General features: G+C 36.6%; 1 protein-coding gene across 1 annotated transcript; it reads left to right on the top strand.

Moving 5' to 3' along the window:
* Positions 1-23763: 23763 nt before the first annotated feature.
* LOC147605001 (uncharacterized) lies at positions 23764-24721 on the top strand. Its single transcript, XM_086794192.1, has one exon. It carries the CDS (start codon positions 23828-23830, stop codon positions 24380-24382), a length of 555 nt encoding a protein of 184 aa, XP_086650318.1. The 5' UTR covers positions 23764-23827; the 3' UTR covers positions 24383-24721.
* Positions 24722-25097: the final 376 nt, after the last annotated feature.

The following is a 25097-nucleotide window of genomic DNA, read 5'->3' on the forward strand; positions in this document are numbered from 1 at the left end:
TAAGGTTCCCTAAGCACTAGCACATAAGATATAAGATTAAACATCAAAGTGGCATGGTGTGGGATGTATGATGCATTCATTCATGAACATGGTACTATTGTGGTAGTAAGTGGAATAGTTTTAGTATTGACTGAGCAGATCCAAATTCTATTGGCTTATATAAACTCTATAATACTACCTTTTGCACACCCTTTGTGTATACTTCAACGAGGTCTAAAATATATTTTTGGCAAGAATTTTCTCTCTACCCTCAACTCTCTCTCTCTCTCTCTCTCTCTCTCTCTCTCTCTCTCTAACGTTTTTCCTTGAGTAATGCAAGCATGATTGTATGTGTCCTTTTAAGATTGGATTTTAATCAAGGGCACTATTTTCTTACAACAAGTAAACAATGTTTTGGAATGATCTATCTCTCTCTCTCTCACTAACTTTTTTCCTTGAGTAACATAAGCATGATTGTATGTGTCCTTTTAAGATTGGATTTTAATCAAGGGCACTATTTTTAACAAGTATTTTCTTACAAGTATAACAATGTTTTGGAAAGCTCTCTCTCTCTCTCTCTCTCTCTCTCTCTCTCTCTCTCTCTCACACACACACACACACACACACACAACCAAATAAAAAATGCATATGGACAAGATAATATTGTGAATATGTAGCAGGTTTTTGTTTTCTATGTTTTTAAATCAAGATTAAAGGACCCACAACACTGTTTGCAGATTAAAGGACCCACAACACTGTTTGCAGACAAAATAGGTCATATTTCCTAAAAACGAGAGACATTTGGCATCTTTCAAAGATTCCATCAAAAAGGTTCACGTTTTATCTCTTTTTGAAAAGTGGTCTATGCATGCGTACAACATTGCCCAAAAATGATAATATTTTGGGCACTTTACATGTTTCTTAAAAAAATTGACATGAAAAAAAGAGTTCGTTTTGCTTACTTTTTGAGATTATAATTGAAAATCTAATAATAAGTTTTCAAAAAATGAGCAAAAATTTACCAAAATAGAGACATTGTTTATTTATTGCCATCTTTAATCTAGAAAAAATTTGACACAACTATAAAAAGAAGCTATTTTCTAGACATATAGCTTATGGCATGGTTATGGTTCCTCATAATCATTTCTATCTATACCATCACCATCACTAGTCGATGTGCTTTTCCTTGAGAAGGTAGACGAGGCATCTTCTTCTTCACTATCCATAAATACATTTTTTTCCTTTTTTCTTCTATGTGTACACTTGAAGCTTAGACTCCTTGGGGGTCATCGGCCATGTTAGCATGATTGAGGATTTGCTACAGAGTGCAACTATAAAAAAACTATCTTTTTATATAAATATATTATAAAAGTGTTGCAGCTATTATCTTAATTATAAAACCCTATTTTGGCTCTTGATGAGAGTAGTATTAAAATCCATTTTGAAGCTCTTAAGTATCACAATTTATTAATTGATAATATACAAGATTTTGTTACATATAGATGAATTTTAAAATATCATGAATAAGCTTATATTTAAAAATTATCAAATTTTGAAAAAATTTACACACTCATTTTTAAAGAAGATGTGTCCTTAATGTGAGAAAAAAGGATTAAAATGGTAATTTTAGTTATTAAATGAGTTTAGAAAGCATAAAAAATGCTCGCTTTAAGAAAAAAACATTTCCAAAATATTTTTTTGTAAAATATCAAGCAAGGACTTGGATTCGAATCCTACTGGTTACTACACATGGTAAGGATATTTTAGCTACAACATTTGGCCAACTTAATGCAGAGTAACGACTTCTTAGCTAAGAGTTGATGTTTTGCATCGAGTTGATACAAAACAATAACTTGATGCTTGGCATCAAAGTTGATGCAAAACATCAACTCTACCCTACAAAACTTAATGTTTTGCATCAAGTTTCACATGCTCCAGAGAAGAAAGTTGGAGAATCGGAGGTTGATTTTCACAAACAACTTGTTTTAGCAATTTCGTCTACGCTAGCATGCTCAGACGATTGTTCCGTAAATTTTAAGTACCAACATAATCATGTTTTGATGCGACCTCCATACGTTACAAAGAGATTTTGAGTATCAACTTGACCATGTTTCGATACAATCTGCAAACGTTAGAGAGCGATTTGTTGTGATGGAGAAAATTGCTCTATAATGTATGCAGAGATCACATCAAAACATGGTTGTGTTGGTACTCAAAATTTGTGGAACATGTCATCTGAGCATGCTAGCGAGAATAGAACCGCTAAAACAGGACATTTGTGAAAATTGACCTCCGATCCTCTAACTTTCTTCTTTGGAGCACCTGAAACTTAATGCAAAACATCAAGTTTTATGGTGCAGTTGTATTGTTGTTTTGTGGTGCAGTTGTATTGTTGTTTTGCATCAACTTTGATGTAAAACATCAACTCCTAGCCTAAAAGTTGATGTTTTGCATCAACTTTAATGTAAAACATCAACTTTTAGGGATTTTTTTCTTAACTTTGAAATATTTTTAGATTTTTTATGAGATTATCACCAACAAATCTGTAAAAAATCATTCCAAAGTTGATGCAAAACAACAAGTTTTGTGGTGCAGTTGTATTGTTGTTTTGCATCAACTTTGATGTAAAACATCAACTCCTAGCCTAAAAGTTGATGTTTTGCATCAACTTTAATGTAAAATTGTTTTCTTAACTTTGAAATATTTTTAGATTTTTTATGAGAATTATCACCAACAAATCTGTAAAAAATCATTCCAAATAGTAGATAGTAGCCAATAAACTCTTAAAAAATTAAAAAAAAACCTATAAATTATAGAATTAAAGAAAAAATATGCCTAGAATTAGGTGACATAGGTTTAGGGCTAAGGACCTAAAAAAATACATGGTCGCAACCTTTGGCTACAAATTTGGGAGGAGGTCATTAAAAAAAATGCTTGTCCATGTATCCATGTAACCTTTATATCATAAATAATATCACTACATAATAGTAGATGCCAAAACTTCATGATAGAAGAAGAACTAGCCTAGGTAATCCATGATGACCTGTAATTTATAAGTTTTGATCTAGACGTGCAAGACTCCATTGATTTGGAAAACCATGAGTCGATTAATTTGCCGACCCTGAATTTTGTTTTACAATTCAATTTTAAAGCTCAAGAACTACAAGAAAATGCACCTAGTGAGACCATCTATGTTGGATAGGGGGTGCATGTAAGCCTGAACTCTGCCATGCCTGTGTACTAGTATGCTCTCCAGCATAGGGGACCTTGAATCTACCATCATCTTGAAAGCTCCAAGCTTCTCTCTTTTGCACTAAGCTCCTCGCTACCACCATTCAAGAAGCCCTAAACTCCTCTCTTTTCTCTTTACACATAAATACAATGTCGCGAGTGAAGATTGCAACTCTTAGCATCCTTCGCATGTCCTCCAAATAATTATAACTAGAGCTCATTCTACACTACCCTTAAACATACCATCTCTCAACATCCTTCGCATGTCCTCTAAATAATTATAACCAGAGCTCATTCTTACACTACTCTTAGACATACCATCACCTACGTTCATGATAATGGCTATCTAGATCAAACATCAACATATGCATACTATGAATTTTTTCCACCACCACATATCTACATGATATAGGCTACGATTTCTTCTCGCAACCATTATCCATATTACATAACAAGCATTTCCTTCATAACAATAAATGCCTATGTGGGTCAAAATTTACACCCATAGGCTATATGATGTCTCCCTCTAAAATTGTCCTATCGAAAAAATATTTCAATTTTCTACTCTTTTAACATGCTCAGGTTTACTTAGAGCCTCCATACTTAGCGTCTTCTACATATATAAGAATAGAAGTCTAGCTTTGCACACCTATAAGCTGACCTCTTTAAACTCTTAGCATTGGTTGTATATCATACCCACTACCTGCTTATAAATAATAGAGAAAATGATTATGTCATGCAAACTGTCAAGGTAAGTATATACTCAAGGCTTTGCTATTTGGGTCTAGAAATAGACTCAAGGATGTTTGTAAGATATTTTCATAAATTATGGAGCTTATAATGATATGTATTCTAATAATTTTTTAGTGCTTATTACATAATGTGAATATTTATGCATAGTGGTAGAATTTTTCCCAAGAAAGTCCATTAAAAAAAGTGCCTTTCATTCATGAAATTATAAAATAATTTTTTATTTAAAAAGGATTGGTATTTCTTTAAGTTATGTGGACTCATAAGTCAAGTTTATTTTTATGTCACAAATAATAGCAGTTTATAAATCTACGAAGATCACATGTGTCCTCAATATTGAAAAAAATATCAAAATTCATGTAGTTTTTCAATGTATACATGGAATTCTAGATGTGTTTTTAAAAAACAATGTTTTAAAGCCATTTTTGAGCTTTCACGCATTTTGGGAGGAAATCGTTTTAGGTAACCCTCGTCTATTACCTTCCAAGAAAGTTGGCCACTCAAGGCATGGAGTGACAAGTAGGTCACCATCCTAAGGTAATACTCAAGGCATGGGTGTAGGTCACCATCCTAAGGAAATAGCCAAGAAGGCCATGAAAACTTACTCTAGGAAAGGAGATAACCAAAATGGTTATGTATCAGAAGATATTAAAAATATATAAACTATCCCATAAGTGACTTATATAGTCACTTACTCTTAGGACCTTTCACACATGGGTTGCCCATAAACCCAAGTCCTATGCCCCATATCATGTGCTTTTAGGACCTCATCTCAAACCATCCCCTCCTATAATGATTTCATCCTCAAAATCAAAGGGTGGTCGTACAAAACAAACCAAAACCGACCCACAGCATGTGGATTCATAAACCATAGTAAGTGAATAGTCCATGATCTGCCAACATCAAATGGAAACCCTTGAATATAAATGCACAAGAAACATCAACGTCAAAAGGTCCTCGTCGTCGTAGCCTCCTGAATCGAATAGAAAACTCCATGGACCAACTCCCAAGTTGTAGAACATGATGTCACTCGGGTCGAAAAGATGATGTAGCTATGCATCCTCAATCATCACACAATCTCTTGGGTTATGGAGATCCACGTGTGACGTCTTGCACTCGCCAAGAAAATGGCTCTATAATCCCCAGGGTCAAATGGCCAATGTCAGAAATTGGAGGCAAATTTAAAGGACCATCGTCTATGATGAAGATGGTCATGTGCTCTCCATTATAATTACATTACAAATGGCACCGAGCACATCCAAAAGTGAATGCCCCAGCTACATAAACCATCACCTCGTGTCGGCATCCATAAGGTCCAAAAATACACACCTCAATTTGACATCCATATGGGCATAAGTGTGATCATCCAAATACACATGCTCACTGTGCATACGGAAATCTCCACCATCAAGCATAGAGTAAAAATCATCATAGTGGGTATCTCCATTGTCAAAACTACCATCACATGATCCACCATCAAGCATACATGCATCATCTCATAATCATCCCCATCCTCATGATAGGTGGTAGTACAATGATAATTTGACAAACCGTCCATAGGTACAACTCTCTCTATGTCATCCTCTATGCAATGAGCATACTCTATGCAATGAGCATAGTACCTGTCAATGTCCCATGTACAAGGAGAATCGCCATACACATCACGAAAACAAGAAGTATCTCCAATAGGTGTATGTAAAGCATCACTGTAATGCGCAACACTCTGATCAATACATGTCAAATCATCATGTGCATAACCATCACCACATGTGTAATCTACCCACGTGTCCAAGGTACAATCCTCAAAACCATTATAAGCATGATCCTCATCAACACTAGAGTCCGATAAGGCATCCACACATGAAGCAGTCTCATAGAGCTCACATCATAAACTTTCCACTCCAAACTCGTAAAAGCATCATAAATTGGATTCATAAATGCAGTCCATGGATCATCCTTCAAAGCGTCCATAAGCGAATCCCTAGTATGGTTGTCCACACTAATCAATGCATGTGTTATGCCTACCATAAGCGGATCAAAAACAAAGCTGTCCACACTATGAGTATCACATATGTCCACATCATAAAAGCATCACACAAAGTAGATGCACAAATATCCAATCTCTTGTGAACATAGACATCCATCTCTTCTCCAAATTCATCATACCAATGGATACATACATTAATAGGAAGGTGTAGTGTTCAAAGAAAAACCATCCACCTCGATAACACATATGGACTCCACCATCTCATGCATATCAATATCTCTTGAGGATGACTCCATATCAACCCCAAGAAAAGATGAGTCGCCACAAGAAACTTGGTGCCAATCCACATGTGTATGCTCCAATAACTATCATCAATGAAAACATCACCAAACCAAGTGTGAAGAGTCTTTGATGAGGAAGGTAAAAGAGGCTCATTCACACAATCATCAATGAGCTATGAATTTTCAGCCATCACAAATCTCATCATTAGCTCACAATGGGCTGCTACATCACACATATGGATGTTTCCAACATAGGAAAAAGGTCTATGCATGCCGGAACACAATCGGTACTTGAGATAATGTCCAAAACTTCTTATACTTGAGGGTATGGTTTTACAATCACTTTCTTTTTAGAAATTTCAGCAAGTGTGTTGACCCTAAGGATACCCTCAATGAACTCACAAAGACCCACATAATCATAGTCCATGCAATGACCAAAAGGTTGAGTGAGCAGGTAACCTCTTTTATCCCTTTTGATATCCAAATCTTTCAACATGAGTTGAAGCATTCCATCCCCACTCAAGCATGAAGTGTAGCCAAGAATGGGTACTACCAACTCATTCATTTCTATCTTCCTTAGATCAACAAACTTTCCCTTGTGATTAACCCTTTGGGTATGCATGTGGACAAGTCCCACCAACACCATGATCTCATCAAGACCAATGTCCTCAATAAATTTGCACAACACTTTGAGATACTTGCATGAAGTCTTTGTCTAATCTGTCCACAAAACCCTCTATACTTTCCTTCTCTTTGATGTTGGGAACGAAGAAGTAAAGGTACCAATATCTCTCCATATAGCTACATAGAAAGTCCTCATGTGAGAATACCATGCATATAGCTACATAGAAAGTCCTCATGTGAGAATACCATGCATCGATCTCTAAAGCACTTTTGCTCTTGGGTGGTGTTAACCACTCTAGTTAACATGATCTTTTGCATGACTACTATACCTCCTTTGTAATTCATCCTTTTGTAACTACCGCTAAGCACTAATTGTAAATGAGACATGGGATGACCAAGATTATGGCTTGTATAATGCCAGTCATAAGGAATTGATGTGCATAGAGCTAGTTAAACTAGGAAGACTAGTTTTGGGCCCCTATTTGTAATTGGGCGGCTGGACATTGTAAATATAAGCTCTTGTATATAAGACATTTTTATGAAATATGAAAAGGGACAATCCCATTTGTCTTAATTGAGTCTTGTCTTCTCTCCCTCTCTCTCTCTCTCTCTCTTGAGCTTATGGTGACTTACTTGTTTGTGATTCTTGGTGTATGTGAATAGGAATGGTGTTTCTCTCCCTTCTCTCCTTCACTCCTTTCTCATTGCTCTCGACCTTGTCTTGTTTACATACAATTGGCATGAGGTAGAGATTGAGCTCTCCATAGATCCTTCCCTCTTGCTCCTACCTAACTTGCTTGTTGGATCTCTCTTTGGGTGACATAAAGAGAGTGTAGAGTGAGCCCCTAGCGGCCTCACATCAGGGAGTTAGCCCTAATAGGGTTCTTTTGTCTTGTGCTTGTGAGGTAGCATGTTAATCCTTTAACATATTTGGCGCCGCTGCCGGGGAGTGGCATTTGGCTTCGGGTCCACTTGATTCATCAGCTAGAGTTGGATTTAACCTGGTTGGAGTGCAAATCCATCCATTGGTTGATTAACATTGTTTGTTTTGTGTTTTGTTGGAGATTACCTAGAGTTTGGATTGTTAATTGAGCATCAGAGCATTCGAGTCTTCACCGAGAGTAGGGAGAGGCAAGTAAGTGCCCCTATTTCTCCTCTCTCTGAGAGCAAACGCTCGTGCCAATCTTGAAGTGAACACCCATGGCATCAGCTTGCCACGCTTGTTCCAATCGGCGGCTTCATCTTGAATGCCCATTCCTTCCTGCCCTAAAGCGACGCCCATTCCAGTTTACAATCTCATTCCGAACGTTTGTTCCTTCCTACCTCAAAGTGAATTCCCGTTCCATATTGATTTCTTCGCGAAGCACACACCACGCTAGTTGAGAAGGGAACGTCCGTTCCTTCTCTCACTGAGGAGCATACGCCTGTTCTCTCACAAGCATACGACCGTTCCTTAAAAAGAAAAAAAACTTCTTTTCTCAGAGGGCTTTGCATAGTACTTCTATATTCCCATGCACCTACGCTCGAGTAGGTTGGTGAGAAATAACCCTCTCTTCAACGAAGTGAGCTCTCTAGACACCCCTTCGCAAATCAGATCGGACCCATCGGTAAATACCGCGTGCAGTGCTCGTCTTTGACAGTACCTCCCTAGTAGTGGGCGAGGGACTCCAGACCTTGAGGCAAGAGAGCCCAAACTAAAGTGTATGGATAGACCATCTGTCCAGGAACCTGCTCCTATCTCTCCAACTCATTCTCAGCAAAGCCTTGCATCAAGGCTTTGCAATTTTATCTTGGGAAACACACAGTCTATAGAACCGCAACCCAGAGTGAGATATGGATCAACCTTAAGAAAGTGGGCCCGCTCCTTCTAGATACTAGAGTGGAAGTGTAAGATTCCTCTCCCCCAGTCCCTCAAGATGTCTAATTTCTTCCCCTGTAATCAATCCCCTTTTCAGAATAATAAAAGATCTTGTTTTGGCCTAAAGAGAGAAAATATTTTAGAGAGAGATAATTCAATTTTTAGATATCTTTGAATGGAAAATATCCCTTATTATTAAAATAAATTCTCCCAAAATAGAAGTTTAAAAAGAAATTCCTAAGGTGCATTAGAAATAAATTATAATGTGCTCAAAAGACCTTAGCCTAAGGGCCCCTGTTTTCAGAAAATTTTGGATTAAGGTCCAAACAAATGTTTGATAGGCCAATGAGATTAATCCAAATGTAGGGAGGAGATAAATTGAAGAATAAAAGAAAAACCCCCCAAAAATGAGTAAATGCTCGCATAAGATGAAGAGTGGACTAAGGACCAAAGAAAAGAATCAAAAAACTGAATTTTGACACCTCAATGTGGGGATCTCCCTTCATGAAGTAGGCACCTTTTTCTCATCGTTACCCCCAATTTTAAATCAATAAAATGAGATATTTTTATCTCTCCTGTTTCAAATCTAGATCCAAAAAGTAAGCTGAACTGACCCAAAAATGGTCAAGAATTGACCAAACTGATCTGGAAAATTCTAGAATCAGTTTGCTTGGTTAGAGGCTCACTTTTTCCTATAAATAGAAGCCTCCCCCTTTGTAAAAGCTTAATGGTGTTTATGCAATGTTACTCTACTCCTGTCCTGAGCCATCTACATTAGCCATCTACATTAGCCATCTACATTGAATTCTTTTAATAATTCAATTGTTTTTGGCCTAATCCTCTCCAAAGTGAATTGGTGGTCACTATTGCTTCAAACAAGAGTAGAACCCTCAATCCCTCAAGCCAAAGGAGAGCTTACAAGCTCCATGTAAATTTTCTTACTTTGTTTATGAATTTTAATGAAAAATCTATGGTTTTCTTGATTTTTATGTTTTGCAAATGATTGAATTAAATTCAAATGCTATGCCTTTGATGAAAAGGGCACCCCCTTCTCTTCTTTACTTCCAACCTTTCTTAATCCTAGAAAGATTAACTAAGTGTGACTAATTAAACTCTTCTTATTATTTACTCTCTTGAATTTAGAAAATTGTGTACATTAGAGTTCTATAATTCTAAATTGGGTTAATTAAGTTAAGTGTAGAAAGATAAAAATGAGAAATGGTCAGCCATACAAAGGAGGTTATGGCAAAGTTTTCTAGAATTTTGTGAAAAAGAAAGTTTGTCTCTATGTTATTCCAAAAGAGTAATTCCCACCATTTTTGCATCTAAAAGAAATATTCCAATTACTCCATGTACATATTCACCTATGAATATGCATGGATATCACTGATATTAATTATTAAATTTGATTTCTATGCATAGAAAGATGCATAAAGGAATTTTTTTTATTACAAAAGTGTTATTCTTATTAAATTTGATTTTTATGCACAGAAAGATGCATAAAGGAAATTCTTTTTATTATAAAAGTGTTATTCTTATTAAATTTGATTTCTATGCATAGAAAGATGCATAAAGGAAATTTTTTTATTATAAAAGTGTTATTCTTATCAAATTTGATTTCTATGCAGCATAAAGGAATTTTTTTAATTACAAAAGTGTTATTCTTATTAAATTTGATTTCTATGCATAGAAAGATGCATAAAGGAGTTTTTTATTATAAAAGCGTTATTCTTATAAAAATTGATTTTTATGCATAGAAAGATACATAAAGAATTTTTTTTTATTTTAAAAGTGTTTAAATTTGATTTTATGCATAAATAGATGCATAAAAGGATTTTTTTATATAAAAGTGTTATTCCCATTGAAGTTGATTTTTATGGATAAATAGATGCATAAAGAATTTTTATATCAAAATTAGAATTCTCTTAAATTCTATGAAAATTTGATAAATGAATAATTAAATACTCTAAGAGAGAAATTTCTATCGTTTTATATTCACATGGATTGTAAAAAGAAAATTAAGAAAATCTATCGAGATCAAAATATTCAGATAAATGATTAAATTTGTTCCTCGTTGGAATTCGTAAATAATTTAGAAATCAGTTAAGTGAATATTCAAAGAAAGAAATTCAACAAAATAGTGAGATTGAATTACCAAACCTTTTCGAGAAAGATAGTTTAGGAAAAATCTTATCCGATTTGAACCTTGAATCAGACTATGACCAAGACCAAACTCTTTCGTCAGTTTCGAGGAAAGAAGGTGTGACCAGTTTAGAAAAATACACTCAAAACTCCCGCCAAATCTGAAACTAAGTTTGAGACCCTTCGAATTGATCTGTGGATCAAGGTTATAGAATTCGAGGAGTTCTGGTATGGAATTCAGAATTCCGATCAAGAAGTTTTGGGGATACTGATTCAAGAAATACTCCTTGTATTCGAAAGAAAATCAAACTGAAATCTTGCTTAGAAACCCTGTTTTCTTAAAGGAATGTCTTACGCCAGAATGCTGGAGGGAGCATTTGGTATATGTTTTTCTAAGGGAAGTTCGGTTGCAATAGCTGGCGGGGAGTGTTCAAAGAACGGCTCACACGGCAAAGCCTGCCCAGCCTCAGTATGGTTGAAAAATGGTGCGCTTTCGGTACGATGGGCGAGGGCCGACAAAGCAGTCCCTGAGTGAAGTGCCAAGACACCTAAGGAGGATCTCGGAGGGTTCTGACCAGGAGATGCACGGGCTCGCGGTGCCTATGACACCCATGCATATGTCATGGAAGATATATATGATGGACGAAATGACTATAGTAATCTTTTACTGGATCTCGTTGTTGCTGACCAGTTGATCTCAAACGGAGAGTCCAGAGTGACAGTTTTTTGAGAAACAAGGGACTGGATGGAATTTTTGAGTTATGACATTTGTAATCAATAACTGTTTGTCAATGGATTATTTTATATGTTAAAGTTTTAAAGAGGAGTGTGTGCATATCTGTATTCGAAAGCAAAAGTTAAGAAAGGCATTCAATTATGGGTGGGTGAGTAATTGTCTGGTTCTACCGATTCTAGTGGTTGGATAGGTCCCATGGGCCGAGAATCAGTGGAGTTTTAATAATTAAATTGAAATAATAGGAATACGCTTAGAATTCGAGTAGTTAAGTAAAAACCTGAAGAATTTCTCAAATGAGTAGATCAATGGCTGTGCCTGATTTCGGTTAGGAAAACAGCGTTGATTTCTTCAAACTAAGTCAGTGATAGTTTTCCTTCTATCTGGTTTAATCAGGTGAAGGATAATTTAGTCTCTTGACCCCATTAGAAAATTCGTTAAAGAAAATAAAAAAGGTGGAATCGTCCCCGTTTTTTGGGCAAGGAAAATTTTTCCAGTTTCGGTTTTGGAATGACCACTAGATTAGTCTCATGTCCGGACATTCGAGGGCAAGGCCCCGAGTGGGAAACCCTGCCCCGCGCAAGAGAAAGCTACTTCCACTAGCAACTGGGAATCCACGGAGGGGGCAGAGGGGTCTCACAGCTGGTATCAGAGCACTGTTGTAAACTTATGAAACAGCAGCAAAAGTTGCCTAAAATTTTAAAGAAAATCTGGAAAATAATGTTTTCACTTGTTAAGATTATGTTTGAAATGAACTTCATAAATTGAAAACTCATAAATTGAACTAGATTTTTAGATGGATACCCCAAATCTGTCTAGCATTCCTGGACTGACCCCCTAGAGTCACAATATGATCGCCTTTGCCTTCAAAAATCTCATCAACTCTGCTACAACCCGCTCGTCACTTTGAGGATCTATACTTTCTTGATCCTCCAGTATCGCTCATCACTAATCTATACTTTCCTGATCCTCCAGTAGAGCGACGTCAACATATGTGGTTCTCTGGAGGGCGAAGTATTCGCGTCAATACCAATCAACGACAGAGACTCAGACAGAATATCTAACTAGCCATGATCTTGATAAGGCTAGGAGTTGTTCATTATGTACAACTCTATAATCACTCACCCCGAAATTTTAGAATTTCTTGCCATAATTTTAGACTTCTTAGCCGCTTTATTCATAGGAGAAGAATTATAGCAATTATCAATGATGAATGGTGTATATCATAGCATGTCTCCATCATCGCAGTATCGCCTTTTTATGCGTACGTAATTGAGGCGATGACTTTTGGAACCGAGATGCTCTATGTATATATCAAAAACTTTTGATAATAAATGATGTTTTGCAAAAGATTCCAAATTGTTTTTGTGGTTGTGAATATTGGTTAATAAAATTATCAGAGTGAATCTTGTTTTCAAGAATTATGATAGAATATTTATTTGTTTAAGAAATAAATCTCAAAAATTAAATAGTCATAAATCTGATTGACAAAAATATCGTTTTGTCAGAATCATGAGGCGCGCGGGCCGTGGTAGGCAGCCGGATCCTCTTACCGATGATGAAGAGTTAGATCAGGACGTTCGTAAAGCCCTGCACCGATCCCAACTTGGTCCCTTCAAGGGTGAAGGGGAACAGTTAGGAGTAGTGGAAAAATGGATTGAGGCAATGGAAGAGTATTTTGATGTAACCGGTTATAACGGAAAGAACAAGATGGCTCTCACCAGATTGAAAATTGTGGAAATGGCCACAGTCGCATGGAGGAACCATTGTGAGACAAACCATCTCGACCAAAATACCCAGACCTGGTCAGATCTTAAAGCTTACCTCAAGAAGAGATTCTGTCCTCCGGGCTTCCTGGAAACCAAAATGAATGAGTTCTTGGAACTGAAGTAGGATAGCCGGATGATTGAAGAATTTGATCTCCATTATTGGTCTATTATTGGTCTTCTTTGCAGCTTCAGTATTCTTTCCATTTACTTGTGGACCATTGCGCTTCTCTTTTTTTATCTTTGTGTTGAAGCTTCTCAAAATGTATAGATCAAGAAGACTGAGGAATTTGAGAATCTGTCACTGTAATAAACCTCGGAATTCCATTTTTCTTCTCGCAGTATGTTGCTAGAGAGATGGCATTGCTAAGAGAACGAGGATGAAACATGTTCACTTCTACTCTAATAACTGGCTTGAGACCTGCTATGAACTTTCTTCTTTGCTCTTTTTCACGCACTTTCTCTATAGCTTAAAGTTGCAATAAAGTTTTCCAAAATCTGTCAATATAGGTGGATATGTTCTCCTTTTTGCGCTGTCTAAATATTCCATGACCGCCTGGCTTTACTCTTATATGACGGAGGTAAGAAATCCTTCTTGATCAGCTTCTGGAAGTCTTTCCATGACTTTGGTTTGCATTTGCCTTCTCTAATAACATTCCACCAAAGAGCTGCACTGCCTACCAAATGATTAGTAGCACATTTAACCTTATCCTTCTCAGAAAATTTTTCTCCAGAAAAAAAATCATCAAGCTAGCTCAACCATGCGAGTATGACATGTTTATCCTTTTTGCCACCATAAACTTGAAAAGAAAAACCCTTTTTGCTAATCTTGTGTCCCTTTTGAGACTCTTCAGCTTTGAGAGTAGGGTCCTCGTCAGAATTCAAAGAATCAGATTCAGAATACGCACGTCTTCGCTTCTTGTGATGAGTAAATTTTCTCTCAAAATTTTCTCTTTGCCTCTTCTCACTCTCAACAACTGAGCTTGAAGTATGTTTACTTGATCTTGGATAGTAGGTGGTTGTGGATAGATTGCCATTGTAAAAGAAACAGAAAAATAGAAATAAAATAGAAAAGGTAGAAAACTTATCTGACTCCGTTGTACATCGAAACAAGGGTTGTCAAAGTGCTCGATGGCATCCCACGAAGAAAAAAAAATCCAATAACGTGTCGATGTTGGCAATAAACCCAAATAATAAGTCGTTGAAGAAATCTTTCAATGACTAGAAAATTTATTGAAAAAGAGATCCTCTTGTCCACTTGCTTTTGCTTTTAAAAAACTACCTTTCTCTCTTTGATTTGTGAAGGTAAAAGGGCTTTAGGATTGTATGAATATAAGCTTCTTTTCTTTTTTTCTTTTTTCTTTTTTTTAATAAATAAATGAATAAATAAATAAAGAGAAAAGCTTATGAAAAGTAAAACATAGCCAAATAAATAAATAAATAAATAAACTTGTGGAAGTCTTAAACTTTAAAGTTTACAAAAGATAAGCTTTTCCTACAGCTGCCAAAAGGGAACAAAGTCTCATTTCTTTTATATATATATATATATATATATATATATATATATATATAAAGCTTATATTATATAAATCTTATTAAAGTTTTGTAAAAATAAAAGCTTTGGCCATGAACGTTTCAGCCTGCAACCCGCCAGTGCGCAGCGTGACTTTGGGGGGGGAAGAAAGAAAAAACAAATCAGCTCGTAGTCGCCATCACCCTGAATTGGAGAGAGAGGAAAGAAGTCGCCGTTGCCCAATTGGAGAAAGAGGGTGGGAAATTGGAGAAAGAGGGTGGGAAATTATTTTTTTGGGATATATATGTATATATATGTATATATATATATAATTCTTGGCTCTTCAAGAAAAACTAAACCACTAACACAGTATTATTTTTGGAGAAGAGGAGGAGAAATTTTAAGAGCCCTCCAATATGCAAATTGAAAGGTTAGCAATTCTAAGATGAGACCCACAATCTCCTTTGAGAGCTGATTTCATCAATAAAGGATAGATTATGGAGAGGATTTGAATTGAGCAAGGTAGTTTTGGGAGAAGAAGGGTGATTTTGGAAATTCTATGATGGTTTTCTTCAAAAGGGTGGCTTTCTTCCTAGCTCCTAGCCCTTGATCCAAATCTTAATCTAATGGTCCACAAAATTAACATAACATACCTTCTTTTGCCCTTCTTTTTCCCAAAGGTCTTCCACACCTTCTCTTCTTTACCTCTTGGATTTTTGAATGAATTGTGTCCTTGTCCAAAGCCTTATACCCTTGCTGTAGATTCTACTCTTCCCGTGTGTATTTTTGAATTTGTTGAAAAGCCTTCAAATTTGTTCCAAGCCAATAACATTTGAGTAAAAATCAATTTCTTGATTTTTCTTAGACTCTCCATGACCCAAATTCAATACTTGAATTTGTGGTGCTCTGATACCACTGTTATACAGGACCATGGTATATGGAGATTAGATTATTCTACATATTAAATAATAAAAGAAATAAACCATAGACATCATAGCATAAATCAAGAGCATGAAAATCAAAGAACACAAGATTGGGTGCAATCTCACCCCCAACGTGTGTGGCTCCACTCCCACACACCGTATTTAAATCATATTAATAAATTTAGCCTTTGGAGCCATAAATAGCATAGAGTTTCCAAAATTGGACTTTCTACAAAATTGAACCTTAGTCCAATGTTTGTAAAGCATCTCATAAAAAATAAACCTTTCCCAACATATGTACAATGGACCAAACCATACAAAATTAAATAGATAGCACACATGTGCTTGGCTAGATAATCTCATCGAATGTCCACCTTAGTTGTCTTGAACTCATGATCTATACTTAACATAGTCCACAATGTTAGATCACAATTACTTTGGAATCACTCACAAAAATAATTTTAACAAATGGAAATCATTCACTACCATGCTTCACACATGAACCATGCATCACACATAATTATTTGGATTCACTCCTATGATTAAAATATTTGGATTCACTCCTATGATTAAAATATTCTGAAAAATCTCACTCCCGTGATAAGGTGAGGAAGGGAATAGAGGTAAGAGAGAAGGGGAAGGGGATAAAGAAGAAGAGAAAGAAGGGGAAGGAGATATGGAAGAAGAGAAAGAAGGGGATGGGGATGGGGATTGGGATGGGGATGGGGATGGGGAAGGATAGATGGAAGGAGTTAATATTTAAGGGAATGATGAAGCTCATGAAGGAGGGAGTGAAGAAGGTAATGATGAGGGGGATGAAGAAGAGACTGCACAAGGTGTTGACGGATGTTGAAGAATCAAGTTCTCAATAAGAAAGTGCATAAGAGATAAATGTGCCAAAAACTGCGGGTAAGAGGAAGATAGAGATATTTGGTAAGCTCTTGAAAACTAGTACATCTCAAGGTTTCCTAGAGAGAATTAGGGTGAATTTTACAACACCACCTCCAAAAATCCCTCTATGTAGGCTCATTTTGATAGAAGCAATCAGAAAATTAAGTCCATCAAACAGAGAAAACTCTGTCAAGGTCTTTTATGAAGATGGGTGGTTACTTGGAAAGTAAGGGGTCCTTCATTGTTTTCATCCTTGATTTAGAGGGAGAGGAGACACCCCTGACAGATGAGAGGAGTGAGTCTTGAAGTGATGGATGGAAGACTATGAATGATAGGTTTGAGCAACTCTTGAACACAAATGCAGAGTGGGGTCTATACCTTAGGGGCAAAATGATCCACATACTTGATGGAAACAATCGCCACAAAGCACTCATAGATTGCATCAAAAGAGGTGAGTGTTATATTATAATTGTTTATGTCGATGACCAAATCTTGTCTTTTACTTATTTATAATTGTGTTCTTGATTGCTGTAGAATACCAAAATGGTTTGTCAATGCACTTCAGTGTTGTTTGTTATTTTGTTTCATTTGAGAACAATGATGTTGGGGACCTCTTGTTTTCTCTCACCCAATTGAACAAGTAAGGAATTTATCTCTCCCAATTGAACTTCTTTATTCTCTCATCTGATTGACCAATGTGCATTTTGGGTCGTTGATCGAAATGTTATCTCGTGTGGTAGGATTAATGAGCTTGGGTATATTCCCAACACATTTGGCGATAAGCTTTTTCATATTAGGAAACTTGGAAAATCATACCTTACTACTCTTATTGCTGAATTTGATGTTGAAGATAAGAAATGGATTGAAGCAGAGTTGAGCAAGATAGTTGATGCAAGAGGAAAAAAGGGTTGTTACAAGATTCCAATTTAAATACACACACAACTTGTTTTCAAGGTAATTTCCTACTTGAACTTGCATTTCTAAAAATGTCAGATTACATATATGTCTTCCATTTGCAAAGTGAAAACATGAACTTACATTAATTGTTCTTGTTTTATTATATTATGTTTTCTATCAAAGGATGAAATGGAACAAAAAGTGGATGAAAAGACAAAGGGAATGGATGATGAGGCCATACAAAAGTTCATAAGAGAGGTGAAGGTGTTGTATAAAGGAAAATCATGGAAGTATGCGAGGCTTACAGATCCTCGCAATGGTGAGTGTTACTGGCGTGCTGTCCTTTCTTTGCCTTGGCATGAGCCAAGCAAACACATTGCCACAAAGGAGAAATTGAACATGATTATTGATGTCTGCATTAAAGATGAAGACAAATCCTTTCCTGTTGAAATGCTTGACAATTCCCAATCTCTTATACGCACCAGAGGAAGATACGAGATTGGTTGCACATGTTTGTTTATTGGCTTCAATTTCCAAATTGGGGGTATCTTTGTTGCATGACATACGTAATGCAAATAGAGTGAGGCTTCCTAATGACAATGTGTACATAGAGTATGTCATGACCAATCAAAGAAAGTACTTTAAAAAGGCTTTCAAGACTCATCACAAGGAAGCATTAGATTAAACAATGACATCGAGCATCAACCCAGTCTTCACAAGGCTACACTTGTTATTTATAGGTGAACTATTTCCTACATAATTCTTGACCTCTTAAATTAATCATTAATGACACCTATTGAAATCAGCTTATGTAATAAGCAAGTGGCTTCTTAATCTTGTGAGTATGGGTTCACTTGAGAGCATACCTCCATTAGCACCCATATGGGCTTGCAATGATACACCAACACATATGTATGCAAACTTGCAATTGGGAAGAGTAAGTGTGTATCCTTTGAGTACTTATAATACCATAGTTAACTGTAACTTTCTCTTATTCTTGTTACACCTATACACAAGCTATTTCTAGTATTGAGAGAGATCATTGTCCATGGTCGTTAGACATGGAAAAAAATATAGCACCAAATGAAGAGATGGATCTATATAAACAACACAAGTCTATATTACTTCTACGAGCAGAACCTAAGATTGCAGATGAGGTAAGTGAGAACCGTTTGTCTTTCATGTGTTATAATATAATTACATGATATAATATGTGTTTTTCATATGTCGTATGTTTAGAATACTCCCATTACATTCCATGCCCAGTCTATTGCATCAACTAGCCACATTACTCGCGTTACGTGTGAACCTAGGAAGACAACTTGTAGAACAGGCCTTGTAGGCAAGCAAGAGGCAAGTAACACAAGCAAGGAGTGGTAGCATTGGTGGAGAGGAAACTGAGAACGTTCGAGATACACCAATAGACATTTTGGAACCAGAAGGTGAGTTGACTCTCCATACATATCACAATGAAGATCCCTACTTGACCTAGCCATGCTAAAATTTAAAATTGTGACAAGAATTATATTTTCCTTTAATGCAAGCATTGTAGATCTTGCTTTAGATGTTCGGAATTGGAAGCAAACCTCCACCATCTCATGAGTGGAATTATGGAAGCGTTGAATATAATTTGTACTAAAAGCAAGGTGAAAGGGAAGATGGTGGATCATTGTGTTGAGCTAATATTTGGTGACTTCCCATCTAACATTGTTGCTGAGAGTTGTTCCATAAATAAGATTCCATCTTGGAATAGGGTTCATGATAATCTATATACCTCAGCCTTTAAATTTGCCAACTTTTGTCTCTCTAATGCCGGCTTTTTTGCATGTCTATACACAATGGAGGACGCTACAAAGGTGGAGCATTGTGCCTCAATTCAAGGTTTTGTAGTAGTGGTGCATCGAGTGTACACTACCGGTGGGAAGAAAAAATGGACTAATGGTGGCAAGAAAGGTAACCTTTCTGCATAGAAGTCTACATAGAAGGCGCTAATTTCATATAATACTTTGTTTTCATTATCTTAATAAATGTGTAACATAGGTGACATGCTTTATCTTATCTGCATATGTACGCTCGTCTTCACCAAAAAATGTATTCTCAATTCAAAGTGATCAAGTTAAAGACTTGAACCTTGGAGAGGAACTTGATGTGGAGCATGAACTCATTCATGATATGTATGTATTTAGTTTCAATTATCTTTGTTTATGTCAAGAATTTGTTTAATTTTAAATTCATTTCAACATGTATGTACTTAGTTATCATTATCTTTATGTTTGTCATGTAGTTTGATTTTGAATGATAATTTATTGAATCACCAAAGTTTCTCCTGAAGATTTGGTCAAAAGAAAGGGCTCTTCTTGGAGAGGTGGTCGACAAAGAGGCTAGAAGTTCTGCAAGTTTATCGTTTCAAGCTTGGGGATGCTGTTGTGGATTTGTTCTCTGGAAATGGGACACTTGGTCTTGTATATATGAATCACAATGTGATATTGTTAGAGAAGGATGAGCGCATTTATGAGCGCCTACTAAAATCCTACTCTACTAAGGTCATAAGTATTTCCAAGCTTAAGTAAAGTTATTCCCACTAATGTTCATAGCTCAATATAATTTTCTCTAACTAATATACATATTTCTTTTACAGATTTAAAACAAAGCCAAACAACCTAGAATACCATTGATTTGGAACATCATTCCATGTTTTGATTCTTGTGTTTATTTATCTAGATTCAGAAGCTCCTCTTACACTTCAAGCTTAGAACATTATGAAAATTATCTCAATTTCACTATTGTAGACATTTGTTATGATCAATCTAGGTTTCGTGCCTTTGTTTATTATGACTAAGAAGCTCCTTTTACTATTACAGCTTCAAACATTATGGACATTATCTCAATTTTGCTATTGTGAACATTTGCTATCATTTAAGGATTTACGATCTTGAACATTGCTTATTTGTGAAGGTATTGTCAATATTATTACATTTTATAACTTCATTTAATTTTATATTATACCATACATTTTTCACATTGATGAGAAAAAAGTGGTACATGGTTTGTGAATTAATTTGTTGAATTCACTATTAACTTTAGAATGTTTCTTAATACTTCTATTGGCATTGTCTCTTCTAGGCACTTCATGAAAGAGTGTAATCAATCACAAAACTCAAATATGCTCACTCAATCATGCTCACAGACCCAAATATGCTCACTCAATCATACTCACAGACCCAAACCATAAAAAAAAAAGGAAATCTGCTCACTCAGTTGTGCTTGCTTTTTCACAATCCCCCAAAGAGTTTCACATGTAAATGTTATATAGACAAGGAAAAGAAATGTTGTTGCCGATGCATTGTCTCGTATAATGTATCAAATGAGTTTCAGTATAGTCAAGAATGAGATCATTCATAGAATACATGAAGCTCAAAAGACGGATCCATATGTTCACTCGTTATAGAATAACGCTAGCCAAGTAGATGAGGAATTAGCTCCGTTTAATTTATTATCTGTGGTGGTAACGGTACATTTACCATTGAGAACAGAATTCTCAAGAGGAACGGCAAGGTTTATGTTTTTTCAGACTCAAATAATTTGAGGGTATTGACGTGAGAATGTCACGATATTCCATGTGCTGGACACCCGGGAATAAAGAAAACAATTGAGCTCATTAGACTTTTCTACTGGTGGCACAATTAAAGAAACATGTTAATCATTATGTGACACATTGTTTACAATGTCAGGTTACTAAATTCGGGCATGTGAAGTCGCCTAGATTGTTACATCCATTGCCTATTCTACAAAGGAAATAGCAAAGTATCTCCATGGATTTTATTATGGGTTTTCCCAAAACGAGGAGAAGTTTTAATGCTGTCTTTGTCATTGTGGATAGATTATTTAAGAGGGTGCATTTTGTTCCTACTATGAACAAGGTTGAAGCTCCACAAGTAGCGGACTTATTTATTGCCAATGTGTTTAGATTACATGGCTTGCCAATGTGTTTAGATTACAAGTAGCGAACTTATTTATTGCCAATGCATTTTGTTCCTACTATGAACAAGGTTGAAGCTCTGCAAGTAGTAGACTTATTTATTGCCAATGTGTTTAGATTACATGGCTTGCCAGAATCCATTATGTTAGATAGAGATCCGTGGTTTGCAGGTAATTTTTGGTAGCATGTTTTTAGTAAATTTGGCATGCAACTCTGCGTGAGTAGCAATAATCATCCACAGACTTATGGTGGTCAGACTGAGAGAGTCAATCAAACCTTAGAGGATATGTCACACAAGCTTATGTCGGAGAACGACAAAAGCGATTGGGAAAAGTATTTGTGTATAATTCGTGCAAGCATTCCTCTATAAACTTTTCTCCATTTGAATTGAATTATGGCTATAATCCATTGATGCTAGGTACAATTGGATTACCTCTGAAGACACCCATTGCAGTTGAATTTCTATCTCAAATGCAGTTAAATTTAGCTAGAGCTCGAGATTATATCCATCGGGCTATGGATCGAGCGATTAAGTATGCGAATCCCAAGAGGATACCTCGTTCTTTTAAAGAAGGGGAGAAAGTGTTTCTACTTGTTTCTCGAAGAACTGAGACACTTCATGTGGGTAAATCTACTAAGTTGTCACCTAGATATTATGGGATGTGGATGATTTTGAAATAAACCAGAGATGTGGCTTATAAGTTAGACTTACACAAGACTATCGTGTCCACCCAATATTTCATGTATGTCGATTGAAGCGTTATCTTCACGACGGTGATAATATGGTATGATTGCTTTGTAGGAACCTGATCAAGAAGATCATGGACCAGAACAGATCCTAGAACGAAGAGAAAGATGATTGAGAAATCGTATTCTTCAAGAGTTCCTTATAAAATGGAAAGGATATCCCTTGACAGATGCAACTTGGGAAATGAAGTTTCGTAAATGTTATCCTCAGTTTGTCATTGAGGACAATGATTCCTAAAAGGGGGAAAGAATGTTACGACCCTTACATGTGTGGTAACAAGTGGGACTTACACATGGCAACACGTGGGATGTGTACACATTGTTACATGGGATTTACATGCCATTAATGCATGGGACACGCAGACGTTACATGGAAAAACCAATGGCGGCATACCACTACACATTATCGCTTATAATAATAAGTGTGAATGGGTAACATTCGTGGGTGACGGTTGTAAGCCAAAGACCTAATGATGTATAGCATGGGGAACATAGGGGGTGTGTGAGTATGGTGTGTGGCTGGGAGGGTACATATTAGATGCTCGAGGTCACTGGTATATATAATGGTTGGGTTGCTAAACATGGTATGCCAAGCTAGGTTTGTTTTGCTATTCTTAGTTAATCTTCTTCTCTCTGACATTTTTTTGATTGAATGAGGCTAGATGCAAAGACCTTGGTTGCCTTGCATGGAGGTCTGACAACATACATACAAACATATATATATATATGTATGTATGTGTATATATATACATAAATACGTATATACATATATACAGATATATATGCACACAAATATTATGTGTGTGTATATATACACATATATATGTATATACATATATACACACACATATATATATATGCATATACATATGCATATATATATATATATATATATATATGTATATACATGTATATACATATATATATATATACATGTATATATATATATATGTATATACATGTATATATATATATATGTATATACATGTATATACATATATATATATATATATATATATATATATAACAATGACAATTTAAATGTAATTGGTAATGATTTGTTCAAGCAATAGCACCATATATACATGTATATATATATAACAATGACAATTTCAATGTAATTGGTAATGATTTGTTCGAGCAATAGCACCATACATATATAATAAATATATGTGTGTGTGTGTGTATATATATATATATATAGATATAGTTAGTTATATATAACAATGACGATTTCAATGTAATTGGTAATGATTTGTGCGACGGGGCTGCAATGGATTGGTGAAGGGTTATCGTTGGTGGCCGGCTCCGTCAACCGTTTTGGCTGCTACTAGATAGCGTGCAGATACGGCCCATCGAAATAATACTGGGCGGCATCGGGGTACACGCCACCCCGTTGGGCGGGCAGGATTATTGAAAAAAAACAAGGCGGCCATAATTGATGAAAGACAGCATTGAAAAAGAGAGGATTAGGGAGAGGATTAGGGAGTCGTAGTAGTTACTTGCATGCAGCTGCTGCTACTGCAATGGGCAATGCAAACCAACCTTGCAAGTCGTGCAAATATTGTGCAGATATCAGGAGCTGCACGACGACCAGGAAGATAAGCCCGGCTCGGACAGCCAGGGTCGTGCACACCTCGACGGGCGAGGTCTTGGAGTTCAGCCATCCCATCCAGGCCGGCGAGCTTATGGTGGAACACCCCAACCACTTCCTGTGCCATGCACGCGCGTTTCATGTGGGCAAGCGCGTGACCCCCCTCCCCTCCGACCACGACCTTGAGCTCGCCCACCTCTACTTCCTCCTGCCCATGCACAAGCTCCATGCCCGCGTCTCAGACCAGGATATGGCCGCCTTGGCCGCCTCTCTTGCAGATCACGACCGTAACAAATTCAAGCACCCCATTATCATCAAGTCTAAGCCCGCCCTCATCACTGATATGCCTGTCGATGAGAATGAGAACGGTTTGATGGGTCCTTTCATAAGCCCCAGCACCCATTTCCTCATTGAGAAATGCAGATCCTGGCGACCAAATCTTCAAACCATCACTGAAGCCCCACCTGCTCTCCATCCTGTCTTCTGATCAGATGGATGCCCTTGTGAATATGTATCCCACTTCTCTCTAACTCTAGAGCCTCTAGGATCCCAATTCTCTCTAATCAAGTCGCGATCATTGGACGTTATAGCTAAATTCTCTCCAACTCTAAGACCAAAAATAGCTTCTTGTGTTGGGAACGTGCAAAAATCCATCGGCTCACACAAGCAGCCTCCGTCGTGTAACTCACATGCATCGAACCCTGGCCCCCATAATGAGAGCCAGCTGTTCTACCAGCTCGACTATCAAAAATCATCTCTAGAGTATAATGTCAGTGTATTGCCTCTCCTCTCACCTCTCTCTAGTATTAACATAATGAATGCCATGGCACTCTTTCAACTACATATCACCTTTGCTAATTATGTCTTCAAGCAAGCATGCAGTCTTACATTTCTTATGCATGATATGTTGGTCTGGTTTTCGTTTAAAATACTTTGAATGGTTATGACTTATGGAGGTGAAAGCATGGATAGGTGGATCAAAAAGTAGTGTCATTGACATTCCTTTGTCAAGTGCTAACAAGGAGTGGTTAAAGGTAATAAAAGGATTAGTTATCATGAAAATAATGTTTTGGCCGATAGTTATCATGAAAAGTTCATGTAGCGTTACCGAATAGTTATCATGAAAAGTTTACGCAACGTTTTGTCACGCCCGATCACCCTCTATGACTACGTGCTCTCTCTCTCTCTCTCTCTCTCTCTCT

Source organism: Cibotium barometz, chromosome 60 (assembly GCF_041138505.1).
Source record: "Cibotium barometz isolate CiBa-2024 chromosome 60, ASM4113850v1, whole genome shotgun sequence".
In the NCBI taxonomy this organism is placed as follows: Eukaryota; Viridiplantae; Streptophyta; class Polypodiopsida; order Cyatheales; family Cibotiaceae; genus Cibotium; species Cibotium barometz.